Genomic DNA, 15,076 nt, shown 5'->3' with positions numbered 1-15,076 from the left:
AGAAACTTTGCTGTTCGAAGTTCTATCTGTAATTATGAAACCATCTTACTCTTGCCTGGAGAGTCCAAGCCACTTTGACAAAGAGAAGCACTCTCATTTTCCGTCTGAGGCTTGGAGCTTCAGATAAAATGTTTCTGGACATAACTTTTCACATTCACCTTAATAGTTTCCAAGGACATGGGTCCCTGAGTCCACTCTGCAGTCCAGCCCTGATGCTGAGTGGCCTTTTACACGCAGCCCTGCTTTGGTTTGGGCCTATCAAAACACTGCTTTGTCTACATTTCCCCTGAACTCCACCTTTCCCCAGAATCCTTTAATAACTGTCTTTTCCTTTGTTTGGTGAGATACACCACAGTGCAGTTTTCCTCGTTGTAATGAGTCAACAAACCTGGCTTTGTCATACTACGACTGTGTCCCTAGTGGTCTGAGGCTATCTGGGTTAAGACAGCATCCATTACATGAGAAGAATGCCATGATCTCCTAAGCATCTAGAATGGAACTAGATGCAGCATCCTTGGGAGAATTAAGAAAATAGTAGTTACTCAAGTCATTTTCTGTATTCAGTGGTCTGGATGAGGAACCGTGGCTGAAAAAGGCTGCATGGCAGTGCTTGGGCTCATGCTGGCCTTCCAGCCTGGCTCAGTACATGAAATCTGCATTGGTCCAAGGCCCAGTTCAGATGTCTCCTTCCCCATGAAGACTTTGAATCCTCCTGGTTGGACCTCATCTTTCTCTACTGCTTTTCTCTGTACTGCTCTCACAGAACCACTCCTTAGGCCTTGTATTTAAATTCCTCAACCATCTAGCATTGGGCCCTTACTGCCCAGCTTGTGAGGAAGACAAGGACAGAGTCTGATTTATTTGTGTCCCTTGCTCCTGGCAGGGCGTCTGGCATGTTGAATTGGTGTGAGGAAACTGCTCCTTTTTTTGCCGTTTAAAATCAATGTCAAAAACAAAACAAAACAAAAACAGCGTCTTTTATGTTAACAGCCTCCTTCTCCAGACATTCAGTGCGATGACTCTAAGCCAACTGCTTCTGTCCTGGTCATGAACTGCAGGATCGGTCACCCCGTACTCAAGAGGTCATCTGTGAGTCTGTTTTGATTGGCTGACTCTTCTCACTACCCTGGGATTGGTGTCTTCTACTTCCCAGTCTCATTAGAATCTCAGTTGCAGTCTCCACACTTCTCTTAGAGTGCTCAGAGCGGCCAAGCGTGCTCTGAAAGTGGGGAGTGGTGGGGGTGAGGGATACAGCCACAGATAAATGGTTGACACACCCCAGTACAGCAGAGTGAAGCTGGGTGCAGTATGGAAGGAGCATCAGACCCAAAGTTATGAGTCCCTGATCTGCCACTGATGAGCTCTGCGCTGTGGGAAATCTCTGAAGCAGCTTCCTCAACTGTAAAGGGGAATAATCCTGTCTGCCCCGCTTACTCCATCTTGACATTGTGAGGCTTAACGTGGAATAACGGACCTTGAAGCATGCTGTGCTACAAAAACATGAGTATGAATTATGTTTCCCAGGTCTGTTTAGTTAGTAGGAAGCAGTTTGAGTTGTGAGTGGTATAAAGGGGAATCAAGTGACCTTGTTTTTTGTTTAAACAGGCAAACTTTTCATTAGTTTGGCAGCTGGAGGAGAGTGCCTTTCCAAACAGGACAGCCGACATCGCTGTGACAGTCACCAAGTAAGTAATGCCTGTGTTACAGCAGGCCCAGCCTGTAGCCCTGCAAGAAGCCTCCCTCCCATGTGCGTGCATAATAGCTCTGGCTCCCTCACTGCCCAGGAAGGGGAACCTCAGTGAGCCCTGAGAAGGCACGTGTGTCCCTGCTGTGACTTGGCTTTCCCTTCTTGTTATCGAAGATATTTAAAATGTTCTTTTACTGACAAAGTAAAACTATGGTATGGTCTGGAAGAATGAGCTTTGGACTGGAGCTCTAATTCTGGTTCATTTAACTTCAGAGAAGCTCTGTCTTCTGCAAAACCTCTGTGTTTGGGGTAGAGTCGGGTACGGTGTTGGGAAAATTCTCAAACAGGGGTGGTTCTGCCCCCAGGGGCAGCGCCCGGAGACACTTGACTGGCACCACTTGGGGCAGGTGCTACTGGCATCTAGTGGGTAGAGGCCTGGAACGTTGCTAAACATCCTACAATATACAGAACAGCCTCTCTCAAAGACTTATCTGGCCCCAAATGTCAATATTATCAAGGTTGAGAAACCCTTTTAAAATCAGTTTCTCTAAGTATGGTCTCCTAGAGCGTCTTCTGCACTCTAATTGCTTATCTCCCAGAGTCTTTTCTGTCTGACCCCCAGTGATCCCAGGAAGCCAAGGTAAGAAGCCATGTGTACAAAGCAGGTGTGCTGTAAACTGACATTCTTATTTCCTAGTTCCAATGAAAGAAGGTCTTTGGTCAGTAAGACCCACAGCCTTCATTTCAAACATGCCTTCATTGCAGTTCTTCCCAAGTAAGTACTTCCAAGGGGCCCACACCTGCGGGACAGCTTCAGGCATTTTCTCTTGTGGGTGGAACTTGTGGTCAGGGTAGATGTGGGCATTGCCCTTCCCTGAGAGGAGGCTGCTTAGAACCCAGGCGCCCAATGACGTCTAGGGCACTAACAGTTGGGTCCTAGAAACCCCATGGTCATAATCAAAGGAGGAGCAGTGCCAACTGGTCTTGATACAAAAGGGAACTGATGTGATGCTAAGGAGGGAAGAGAGGGGCTATGGGATTGGGAAGAAAGGAAGGAAAAAAGTAAGGCCACTCTAAGGCATTATAATTAGATACAGAACCAGCCCAAATATACAGAATTCGAATATTCTAACCTGATCCCAACTGCCCTACCACCACCTTACATTTTGATATTCAGCTTTGATCCCTATTAAGGATCAGGTGCCCTCTGTCCTAGTGTATCCAGTTGGTAGCATTGAGGTTTTTTAAAATGAGAAAGGGGCCTTGAGGCCTAACCCATGTCCTCTCAAATGCAGACCATCAGTGACGTACATGAACACAAGCCAGGGGCTTTCGCACCACAAGGAGTTCCTCTTCAATGTAAGTGCTGTGCTTGTCATTGCAAAGCCACAGGTGGCAAAGCAACACCAGCCGTGACTTCCCGCTTTGATTTATTTTGCAGATACATGGGGAGAACCTCTTTGGAGCCGAGTTCCAGCTGCAAATTTGTGTTCCAGTTAAATTACAAGGTTTCCAGGTCATAAGAGTGAAGAACCTGACCAAGACTCAGGTACATAGAGGCGGTTCTATATCACCATCACATCTCTTTCCAGAGTGACTGTGGATTTTCAAAGGTAGAAAAACTAGAACTCTAGAAAAGGAGTAGAAAAAGATTAGTTAACCTGGGAACACATTTTAGGAGTAAATTACCAAAGTCATGTTCACAAGGAATATTAACCACTCAGCCCTTAAAACGACATTCCAGTTTTTCTTCCCTTGATGAAAAAATAAGCAAAATTCAAACGTTTTGAGTAGCCATGGAGAAATTTATTTTCCACTTGAAAATCACCGATAAATTCTGCTTCTCTTTGTGACTGGCAAATGAGCTTGATAAACATGTGGCATTTCTCGCACTTCTCCCTATAAACTGCCTACCATCCTCCTTCCTGCTTGCCCTCCAGTCCGTCTGCCTAGGACTCTGCTCTGCTACGGCCTCTTTGCTCTCAGCTGGCTCCTCGTCTGTCAAAGCCAGCCTTATGACACCTACAGCAACAGGCTCTGATCGGTTTGACAGCTGAGGCCTTGGGCTTTTTTTCCTGCTCAGGCTACATAAAGTGTCAAGGCTCAAAAAGGAAAATGGGGAAAGGAATTTACAAAATGGAGTCTGCTGACAGAAAGAGGGCTTTTCAGTTGTAAACACTTGTTCTCATGTATAGTTTATTTTTAAAGAATATTTGTTAAGTTTAAACATTTCAACAAACATTTCAGCTTCCACTTGGAAACAAAATTCTTGTTTGAAAAGCTAACTGGAAACCTGTAAGAACAGGAATCCCACCCTGCTGTGGGGATAGAGGTTAAAAACGGCATCAGGGGCTTCCAGACCTGTGCCCTCTCCTTTGGGAGCGGTCAGCAACCCCAGCTTACTGAAACAGACTGTGCTGGCAGAGCAGGTCTGTGGCAGAGCTGAAGTTCAACATAGTCTCATGGAAATGCTTGATCTTTCTCCTCATTTTCTTCAAGGCAGGGGTGTTACCTTTGCTCTTGAAGGTCATTTGTTTCAGGATCTTATCTGTGAGGTAGTGTAGCCAGAGCACGTTGTTATAAGGGTGATATTCGTCCCAGCAGTTGTTGTTTTCCTTCCTCATCAGCCTGTAGATCTCAAACTGGTAGTCACCTTCTCCTGTAAACAGGTCTTGGTCCATGGAAATGTCACAGAAAACCACGATCCCGTCCCGCTCCAGGCGTGACAGGGTGTAGTCGATGATGTTGACCTGTAGCCCTCGGGTGGGGATGGAGCTCGTCTTCCCATTGAGGGTGTAGTGGAGCTCTTTGAGGCTGGTTTTCTTTAAGAGCACATTCCCCCAGTGCAAGTCTCGGTGCTCAAAGTTCAGCGATGCCTCTGCCACTGCAAGGGACGCAGTGATCTGGTGCAGAATGCTCTTTGCAGTGGCGATGGAGGACAGCTTCGTTCTCATTTGCTCTAAGTCGATCCCTCCAAACTCAAATTCCAGCACGATGAAGAGCTGGTCTTCCTCAAAAAAGTCAGGCCGGTCATTTGCAGACCCTTTGGCTGAGTTATAGCGATCCCAGGCCTGGAGGAGCAAGGGAGGGTAAGATCCTTGAACACAGTGTACCGAGTTCAGCCCAATGAAGCCTTCTGTACGGTTGCATACCTCATCAGACAAGAGGCTCAACTCTTTGGAGATGATGATCTCTGGCAGGATTTCCTCAAAAGTTTTCTGATGAGCTCCATTGACTAACTTCTGTCCTTCAATAGCAATGATTTTTAGGGCTACAGGTGTGTGGTTAGCAACTGTTTGAAACACTTCGCCAAACACCCCTTCCCCAATCTTCTCACAGCATTCCAGTTTTTCTGAGGAAAGGCAGTCGCTGAAGGGGATAGGACCCTCCTGACTGCATTCCCCATAAACCTTTTCTGCATAGGATGCCTTTTTGTCTGTGGCATGTAGTGTCTTTAAGGGGGTGAGCAAATACATGGAGGAGAAGTGCCGAGGGTACAGGGCACTGTTTGTTCTGTTTGTGACAGGAAGGTTTGAATATTCTGATATGAGGGACTCAGAGAGGGAACTGGCAACGGTGTAGATGCTGCACACTTGTGACGCGGCGGTCACCGTCTTCTTCTTGTGCAAGCTGAAGGAGGCCCTGGCTTTGGTCCAAGAGCAGGCATTCTGTAAACGCGTCAGGTCCTGGGTGACGAGTGAATCTTTTTGCATCTTTTGGCCTTTTTTAAAGTGGTGGTGATGGTGGAGGGAGGTTTCTGCTGTCTCTTGATGCTTCCTTTTCCGGCTTGGCCCGGTTCTCTCAGGCCTGTTGCTTTTCCCAGGTGCCATACCGCGCTTGCACCCACGGGCCTCCCCGTATTCTATCTGGACAGCCTCCTGAGACCCGGCCTCTCGACCGGAGTCCTGGTCCGTGGCCCTCTGCTTGCCCATGCTGTGTGAACCTGGGCTCTCCAGCCTCCTCCTCACCAGTTCCCTGTCACAGCAGGACTCCCGCATATTCTTCCCATCTGGCCCAAGCTCAGAATCCTCAGGATTTCCTGAGTCCAAAAAGCTACAGAGAGCTGACCTGAGGCTGGCACGGGCTTGGTGGGCCAACCTGCTGAGCCTGCCTCCTGCTGTCTCTGCCTCCTGGGAACAGGGGAGAGGCTCCAGGTCCAGGGAGGCTTCTGGGAGGTGGAGGCCGCTCGGAGCTTCAGAGGCTGCATCCAGAAAGGCGGAGGGGTCGGTACAGATGCTGTCTCCTGGCGCAGGGGACCCGGGGCCGGGAGAGGCCGGAGAACTCAACAGAGAGGCACTGGTGCTCAGCTCGCCGCCGTCCCTGGGCTGGCCGCACACACTGAGGTCCGGGCTCAGGAGGCCCGGGTGGCCGTTGGGGAAGGGCGGCGGTCCGAGCGGCCCGCAGGGGGTGCTGCACTTCTGCGGGCACCGCGGTCGCAGCCTCAGGCGTCTCGGGGTCGCGATCAGACTCGGCCGGTCCTTGGAGAGTCGGCCGCCAGCGCGCCTCCGCCGCTGACCCACCGGGCTGCCGGGGAAGTCGGGGTCGTCAGGATCGTCGGAGACGACAGACGGCGAGGGGCCGCCGCCGCTGGCGTCGCTGCTACTGCTGCTGAAGAAACGCTTCTGGTCTTGTGGCGGGAACCACTGCACCGCTGCCTGGCCCGGACGCCGCCGCGGCCCCCCGCCGCCAGCTACCCCATACGTTCGGAAGAGGCGATTCTCGGGTCGCCGGAGTGACGCCGCCATCGCCGACACCCGCCAGGCGGTTCAAATGGAAACACCGCGAGACTTGTTAGAGACGCAGACCCGCCCGCCGGGTCCTAGCGCCCTGCCTCGCACCCGCAAATCACGATGGGTCTCGCGAGAAGTGGGAGAGGGCGGATAACTATGGCGGTTTGGCTTTCTCAAGGCGTCGCGGGAATGGGTCTTGTTTCAGGCTCACACTGTGTGCAGCCAGAGTCCGGAGCGTGTTTGTGGGAGCGACCTGGTTCAGGTGAGCGCGGTCGTCCGAGAGGCCAGGGCGGGGCGGCAGGGAGGGAGAGGGCCTGAAGCGGGTGACATGAGACGCACGAATTCTACTTTTCCGAGGTTTCCCCTGAAAGCACAGGCGGGGCGGTCCCAAGGCGCCCCTTAGCCTCTACACTGGGTCACGTTTGCCAGGGTTGCGGCTTTGCTCGAGCCAAGTGAGCGCAGAAACTGCTCACGCCCTCTATTCCGGGACCTTGAGGTGCTCTGTGTGCCAAGTGTTAAAATTCCCGGCTTTTCCACCCGAAGAGGAATTGTGCCAACTAACACACCCCTTCTTCCAGCATGTGGAAGAATGGCATTCAGTGAGCTGTAACGTCACCTCGGATAAAGAAAATGTAACCGTGGCTGCAGAGGTCTCCTTGAGTCAATCAGAACAGGTACTTGAGATCTGATTATCCTACTGTTACCCTAAGAAGGATGATAGCATCTCCAAATATGATATGTTCAAAACGGGTCTCTTGATCCACCTCCTATCCCAACCTGTTGCTTACCCACTTACTCAGGGTTACTAACTAGGGTAACTTATTCGGGTTAGTTACTAGGAATTCTAGGAATTACTTGCGACTCCTTTTCTTACATCCCCGTATCTGTACCAGCAGCAAGCTCTGTGATTCTACCCCCACCAGTATATTCTGAATCCACTCACTTCTCTCCATCTCCACTGGTACTGTTGTAGTTCAGGCCACCCCTCTTACTGGGTTTATTGCAGTATCCTTCTCTCTGCTCTTCTTGCCTCTGTTTTTGCCATACCCTCTACAGACGTTCTTCATATAACAGCTATGTTTTAAAAGAAAACACTGTGCCACTTATCTGCTTTTAATAGAAGTTTGAATACACTTAGATTAAAATTTGTCTCTTTCAGTGGTGTGCAAGGCACCCTATGATCTGGTCTCTGCTTGCTTCTTCAACTTAATCTCCTAGTACTCGCCTCTTCCCTACTTTTTTTTTTTTTTTTTTTTTTTTTTTTTGCGGTACGCGGGCCTCTCACTGTTGTGGCCTCTCCCGTTGCGGAGCACAGGCTCCGGACACGCAGGCTCAGCGGCCAGAGCGGCATGTGGGATCTTCCCAGACCGGGGCACGAACCCGTGTCCCCTGCATCAGCAGGCGGACTCTCAACCACTGTGCCACCAGGAAAGCCCTTCCCTGCTTTTTATACTCCAGTTTGCCAATATTGTTCTGGTCATAGGATCTTTGTACTTGCTGTTCCTTCTGCATGACATTGCTTTTCTCATAGATCTTCATGTATGTGGTTTCTTCTTATATTTAACTCACATGTTACCTCTTAGGCCTTACCTGATGACTCATTCAAAAGTAGGGACTAGAGCTTCCCTGGTGGCACAGTGGTTGAGAGTTCACCTGCCGGTGCAGGGGACACGGGTTCGTGCCTCAGTCCAGGAAGATCCCACATGCCGCGGAGCGGCTGGGCCCGTGAGCCATGGCCGCTGACACTGAGCGTCCGGAGCCTGTGCTCTGTAACGCGAGAGGCCACAACAGTGAGAGGCCCGCATACCGCAAAAAAAAAAAAGTAGGGACTAAAGTCTAGTTTAACGTCTTGTGATGATCCAGGTGAGAATGATGAGATCTGAGCTGAAGAAGTAGCAATGAGGATGGAGAAAAAGGGACAGGTGCAAGAGAGGCTAAAAAAAAGAATCACCAACAACTGACTTGGGGCGTGTGGGTAGGTCAATGAGGGTGTAGCATGCAGTAAAGGATAAGGGAAAAGAAGTTGAGGTATAACTGCAGGTGTCTTGCCTGGGTAACTTTGTGATTGCTGAGGAAGTACTGGAGAAGGAGCACGTTTAAAGGGGCAGATGATGAGTGCTGTCTGTTTTAAATCAACTATACTCCAATAAAATTTTTGTAAAAGTTAACTTAAAAAAAAAAAAAGAACAGTAAGTCCATGTCTAAAATGTGTTTCGTTTTTTTTCTTCCCCATCTTATAGTTACGAAGAGATGTGACTGAGCTGCACATCCTTGGTGAAATATCTTTCAACAAATCTCTATATGAGGGGCTCAATGCAGAGAACCATAGAACTAAGGTAATCCCCTGGCTGTCTTCTCGTTCTCTGGGTGATGTCCTGGGAAAACTGTGCCTGGCCTCAGCGCCCCTGTACAGACACTTGGCTGTTGCCCTCTTCCTGTTTTAGTCTTATCACCTCTGATCTTGACTCTGCCAGCAACTGCCTCCGTGACCTTGAGTTACTCAGCATCTGCCTCAGTTTTTCTGTCTCTGAAATGAGGCAACTGAATAAGAGGCCTAAGCAGAGGAAGTCTCAGTTGAAATAACTAGGCTGGAATCAACAGCTATATATACTTTGATTGGAAAATGTATATTTTTTAAAATTTCTTAGATGAGAAATTTTGGGGGAGGGGTATATAACAACTCTCTTCTTAGTGTGTGGTATCAGTGTTTAGTTACAATGTTGCACAGTTACAATACTCAGGAATGCATATTTTTTTTTATAAGTCTTAGACTAAGTACTAGAACTCTTGGATTCGTTTTGCAGAAGAATGACTGCAAGTCAGACTGACCTTTGTGATCTGTGGGCCGAATACTGTGTGTGCCACCCTGAGTTGTCATTCTTGTTGACACTCACCTAGATGTGCTGCCGGTGTCAGAGATTGTCCATCTGTGAGCTCTGTAGTTAGGCATGATTCAGTATCGGAGGGAATGTCAAGAGGGTGAGACTGGATCGCTAAACATTAGGTCCTCTGATTTCCTCCCTGGAGGAGGGGAAAGGTGCAGTTCTCCAAACATGTCAGGAAAAACTTTTATTTTTAAGTATTTCTAATACAGAAAATGATATGGAAGAAAGTGCCCCATTATCCCATTGCTCAGACTTTTTTTTTTTAAATAGAAAAGCAAGAAAATCCAAGCCTTACACAAAGGTCCCAAACAAAAAATAATGGTTCCTTTACTTCCCCCTTTCCACACCCCTGATTCCCTCTTCCCAAAGGGAATTACTGTTAACAGTTTCTTACATGCACATTCTTAAATAATTTATGTATAAATTTCCCCCTTTTACTTACTGATGCTTTTATTTCTATAGCATAGAGTTCCCACAGTGATTTTCCTTTTTTAAAATTCAGGACCCCAAGCAAAGTATTTACATTTCAGCTGCAAGACACTAGCACTAATGTACCATAAAGGCCTCTGTTGTTTATCCAGTGAGGGAGGCAGACCAGTGTCAACGGGCTGGCCCCTTTGAATCTTGTGCTCTACCCTCCGTGTGCTGGGGACGCCTTCCCTTGTGGCTGCCACAAAGTTGCCACTTTCCACTTCTCCCAGTGATATAGTTTCACATGGCAGTATACAAAATAGGAAGCCAAGAGGTCAGTAGCAAAAGGAGTTTTTCCTCATTTGTCTTCCTTTTTCTTTCCTTTTTTTTTTTTTTTGGCTGTACTACGTGTGGCCTGTGGGATCTGAGTTTCCCAACCAGGGATTGAACCCATGTCCACTGCAGTGGAAGTGCAGCGTCCTAGCCATTGCATTGCCAGGGAATTTCAGCCTTCCCTTTTCAAGGACAATTTTCCTAAAAACTCCTAGCAGATAATCTTCTTGTAACTTATTAGTGAGAACTAGATCTTGTGTCAGTCACTGGCAAAGTGGGATGACTTTGTCATGATCAGCTTAGACCAGTCATGACTTCTGAACAAACTAGGAAAGGAGAGAATGGCTGTTGGGTGGGCCACCAAGAGTGTTTTCTACAAGCCGGGGTATTCTGTGTCCTGCTTCTCCCTTCACCTCTACTAGAACACCTTTAGGGCACTTTAGGAACCTGTGGTTTTGGAAGAGGAAAAAAGGAAGAGGCTTTGAGAAATCGGAGTACTTCTACTCAAACCTGACATGTTACATTACTGTCATCTTGGGACTTCCTTTCATTACTTTCTGAAACCTCAGGTTCTCAAGTCTTCTCCCCATACTCCCCGCTGCCCACACTTTACTCTTCCATGAAGGAAAAAAACAGCTCTCTTCCTGTTCTTCTTCTCTGTTGCGTTGCTCCCTCGCTATTCCCAAGGCCCAGAACTTAAGTTCAGCTTATATGAGTTAAACAGTGCCTGGAGGGTCAACCCTTGGAAGTGTTTATGACTTAATTGGGAGAGGCCTCAAAGGTAAATTTGTCCAGCCTTCCATCCCATACAGAAATTCTGTCCGAAGCATCCCTGACCTTGGTGCTTGAACACTTGGATGAAGGGAATTCAGTGTTTTGGGCAGGCAGAGGTGTCTTGATGGCCTTCTGGCCGTGATCTGTGTGCTGGGCACAACTTGGGAGGGCCATGTCTGGGTCTCACTTGGGAAGCACGTCCCCTGGGTTTTCCACTTGAGCCCTGGGATGGAGAGAGCCTCTGGACAGCAATGCTGGGGTGGCTTCTAATGGAAGGGCTTTTCAATAGTACACATGGACGCCATTTTGCATTTATTACTGTGTCACTGACATTAGTCTGGTGAAGAGCAGACCCTTATCTTTGTCATGTATTTCATGTCAGAAAATGTCCTATCAGTCATTAGTCAAGATCAAAAAGAGTTGTCAGAACAGAGTTGGAAGGGACTTAGAAATCATTTTGAAGATGGTGAGCTTGGGGCATACCTGGATGTAAAATCTTGATTTTCCGTCTTTCAGTGTTCTTTAAACCCTAGAGATCTTACTTTGTTGGGACCCTCTATTAAACTGTCAGAGGCTCCTTAATAGAACCTCTCTCTCTCTCTCTCGCTCTCGCTCGCTCTCTCTCTCTCTCTCTCGCTCTCGCTCTCTCCCTCTCTCGCTCTCTCGCTCTCTTGTCTCTCACACACACACAAACAGAAGGTCACAGTCTCCTGGCAGACATAACTCTTCTAGATAAGAGACCAAAATAGTTTGTATAAAATATTTTGGTCATCAGATAATTTTACTGTGCTCTGGTTTTTTTTTCCTTTCGTTTTGTTTTTAGTTTTTGTTTTCTTTGCTTTTTGAGGATTCTGTTGCTCTCTGTAGCTGAGAGATTCTTTCCTCAGCCATGTCCAGTCTACTAATGAGCGCATCGTAGGCATTCATTTCCTGTTACAGCGGGTTTTCATCTCTAACGTTTCTTTTTGCTTCTTTCTTAGGATTTCCATCTGTCCACTTACATTGCCCGTCTGCTCGTTTTCTTTGTTCATGTGTGCTTGACTGCTCTAACCGTTAGAGCCCTTAGCATATTCATCATGGTTGTTTTAAATTCCTGGTCTGATAATTCCAGCATTCTGGCCGTGTCTGGTTCTGATGCTTGCTCTGTCTCTTCAAGTTGTGTTTTTTTGCTTTTTGGTATGCCTGGTAATTTCCTCTTGGTAGCTGGACACGCTGTACCAGGTAGAAGGAAATGCTGTAGACGGACCTTCATGAATGTGGTGAGGTGTTGGGGAGGGGCAGTGTGCTGTCGTTCTGTGATAGGCCTCAGTCTTTTAATGAGCCTGTGCCTCTGGACTGCGAACTTCACCCCTGTTTCTCAGTTTTTTTCAACCCCATTAGGTGGGACAGGATGGCTAGAGTGGGCTTGAGTTGGGTACTTCCCTTCCCCCAGGACAGTTAGGCTCTGATATTACCCAGCAGGTTAGGCTAGTTAACTAGTTTCCCCTGAGGACAGGCCTTGTTAAGATGAGGGTTCTCTGGCTTATTTCAAAATGGTTCCTCTTCCCCTCCCCCTGCTGGAAGCATGAAGGGTTTTTTCTCCAGTGTTTACTGTGGGAACCTGGTCAAGCTCCTGGAGAAAACCTCAGCCCCGCGACTGGGTTTCCTGGAGTTTGTAAGCCCCAGGGTTGTCAGCACTGCGCTTCCAGCAGCCCATCAGTTGCAGTTCAGGTTTTGCTTCCCTGGTGCTGGTGAGCCTCTGCTCTCTGTGTCAGTCTCTCTGTCTCTCCCTCCGCTCTTGGGGGCAGCAATTTGCCTTGTGGCCTCCGCTCTCTCAGGGATCCAAAAATTGTTGATTTTTCAGTTTGTTCAGCTTTTTACTTGTTAGCATGGAGTGGTGACTCTCAAGCTCCTTACATGTGGAAGCAGAAACCACAAATCTCATCAGATAATTGTAGATGCTGCATCAGGAAATGTTTAGCTTTTTGCTTTACTGTCATCAGTTTTTTTTTAAATATATATATACTAAAAACCATTGGTGTGTACACTTTTTTAAAAAAATTCCATTGGTATTTTTATTTATTTATTTATTTATTTTACTTTTGGCTGTGTTGGGTCTTCGTTGCTGCGTGTGGGGGCTACTCTTCGTTGCATTGCGTGGGCTTCTCATTGCAGTGGCTTCTCTTGTTGCAGAGCACGGGCTCTAGGCGTGCAGGCTTCAGTAGTTGTGGCATGTGGGCTCAGTAGTTGTGGTGCACGGGCTTAGTTGCTCCGCGGCATGTGGGATCTTCCTGGACCAGGGCTTGAACCTGTGTCCCCTGCATTGGCAGGTGGATTCTTAACCACTGTGCCACCAGCGAAGTTCCCTGTCATCAGTTTTGATCAATACACTGTATGTTGCCAAGTTCTCACATTTTGCTCCTTAAAATAACGTGAAATTTTTTTCTCATTTTGCCTTACCTGACTTATTGGATGATCTCTTTGTTTTGTTCCAGATCACTGTCATCTTCCTGAAAGATGAGGAGGCGTATTCTCTGTCTCTCATTATTAAAAGCAGTGTTGGTGGCCTTCTGGTTTTGATCGTGATTATAGTCATCCTAGTCAAGGTCGGTTCCACTCATGTTCGTAAAGGTTCTGGTGTTGGGCACAGTCCTCCTTAGGACAGCCAGCCCCTGACCTAGAGCAGCTTCCCTGGCCTCGTGACCACCTTTCCCTCTTCCTTCAGCCACAGGCCTGTTGAGGCAAATGAGTAAGACAGTTTCTGTCTGAAAAAGATAAAGATCTAACTGAAGAATTGGAGTACCGAGATATTTTCCTAAAATGAACCTGATTGTCGTTCCCCTATTTAAGTCCTTTCCTTTCCTTCCCCTGTTTTGATGTTCAGACTCTTTCACTGCTATTCAAGACCTTCCACTCTGGCCTCTATTTTCTCCACCTTTAAGTCTTGCTTTTTTCTCAACACACTGAACTAAATAGGTTCGTGTCTCTGTGTTTGCAGTTAGGCTCTCTACACCCGTAAGCCCTTTCCTTCTTCTTGACTTGCTCTCACTCTTCCCTTAAAACTCAGCCCAGAGATTCCTGAGTGCTCTGAGCTGAGCTTTATGCTTTTCCTTTGAGCTCCCCTCTAGAAACCCTTCCAAGGGGCAGTCGTCACACTATATTCCGGTTATTTCTCTTCTCACTAGGTTGTGAGTTTCTTGATGTGTAGGAGGCTGTACTTGATCTCTTTCTACCCTCAGCCCAGTAGGCTGAGTACTTTTACATAGATATATGACCCAATACAGCTGAAACTAGTACTTTGCAGAATTACTTAAGTTAAAAAGGTTAAAGTGCTCTGGGGGTTCAGAGGAAGGTGGAAAATCTCTTCTGACTGGGGACTGAGCACAGGAAAGGCAGTATTTAAGACTGGTCTTGAAGGATTGGGTTATCAGGAGAGATTCAGAGGAAGCAGAGGAGCATGGGGGCTATTATGGCAACAAGCAGGTAGATGGTTTTCTAAAGCAGATGGTTAGGTTAGGCCTGTAATCGGGCTTCCCTCCCTTTGTTTTAGTGTGGCTTTTTTAAAAGAAAATACCAACAACTGAACTTGGAGAGAATAAGGAAGGACCAGCTGAAATCAGAGAGTCTACTGGAAGAAGAAAATTAGACCAGCTTCCTCATCCATTGGGAGAGAGTACCAGCCAGTCCTGGAGACGTCCAGAGACTGGGGTCCTGTGGGTTGCTTTTCCTCAGGATGATCGAGAGCAGAATCTAGCACACTGTTTTGTGAATGTTGTTTTTTAACCATACATTGTCCCCAAAGTGTCTGTGCATTGTGCAAAAATGAAACTTGGGAGACATTTGGTATTAAATAAAACTGTTTTCTTTACAGAAGTGCCTTTAATATGCAAATATAATATACTTTGTGATTCCCGCCCCCCCCCCCCGCCCCCCAAGAGGAGGTTATGCAGTTATGCAGCATTTCCCAGCCTTATTTGCCTAAGAGTGCTTTTTTCCTGCTGTTTCTGTTAACGTCTTCCAAAATAGTGTTCCACGAAGTATATCTTGGGGAAAGTGGTACAAAAGCAGCTCCTAGTTTGGCATTTTCAGACCCTAAGATGTGGCCTATTATTTCAAATGAGGCCACAGAAAAGCACCCCAGAACAAATGTAAAAAGTGGAAAAACGGAGGTCACCAAAACAGGAACAAGGTGGGAGAGGAGAAGACCAGGACTTTGTTTTGTAGTGTCTACTTAACATCCTGTGCTGGTCCTCGCCTGGCTTCCTCCTGAGTGAATT

At 47.4% G+C, this 15,076-nt stretch overlaps 2 protein-coding genes across 2 annotated transcripts in view; one reads left to right on the top strand and one right to left on the bottom strand.

Moving 5' to 3' along the window:
* The window catches only part of ITGAE (integrin subunit alpha E), a 45,492-nt gene extending 30,826 nt beyond the window's left edge, over positions 1-14,666 (top strand). The window contains exons 22-31 of the mRNA XM_059996643.1: positions 991-1,089; positions 1,606-1,685; positions 2,385-2,462; positions 2,983-3,046; positions 3,129-3,236; positions 6,623-6,679; positions 6,996-7,091; positions 8,658-8,753; positions 13,295-13,405; positions 14,350-14,666. Of these exons, the coding sequence (XP_059852626.1) occupies positions 991-1,089; positions 1,606-1,685; positions 2,385-2,462; positions 2,983-3,046; positions 3,129-3,236; positions 6,623-6,679; positions 6,996-7,091; positions 8,658-8,753; positions 13,295-13,405; positions 14,350-14,445 (885 nt within the window). The 3' untranslated portion in view covers positions 14,446-14,666. The remainder of the gene's footprint in view (positions 1-990; positions 1,090-1,605; positions 1,686-2,384; positions 2,463-2,982; positions 3,047-3,128; positions 3,237-6,622; positions 6,680-6,995; positions 7,092-8,657; positions 8,754-13,294; positions 13,406-14,349) is intronic.
* HASPIN (histone H3 associated protein kinase) lies at positions 4,007-6,508 on the bottom strand. The gene has a single exon (XM_059998215.1). It carries the CDS (start codon positions 6,430-6,432, stop codon positions 4,087-4,089), a length of 2,346 nt encoding a protein of 781 aa, XP_059854198.1. The 5' UTR covers positions 6,433-6,508; the 3' UTR covers positions 4,007-4,086.
* Positions 14,667-15,076: the final 410 nt, after the last annotated feature.

Source organism: Delphinus delphis, chromosome 19 (assembly GCF_949987515.2).
Source record: "Delphinus delphis chromosome 19, mDelDel1.2, whole genome shotgun sequence".
Lineage (NCBI taxonomy): Eukaryota > Metazoa > Chordata > Mammalia > Artiodactyla > Delphinidae > Delphinus > Delphinus delphis.
Note: the sequence above shows the minus strand (reverse complement) of the source record. Positions and strands in the feature narration are given on the sequence as shown.

What these genes read in the sequence shown, in the direction of transcription:
- HASPIN (XM_059998215.1), bottom strand. Translation starts at nt 6,432, where the DNA reads ATGGCGGCGTCACTCCGGCGACCCGAGAATCGCCTCTTCCGAACGTAT.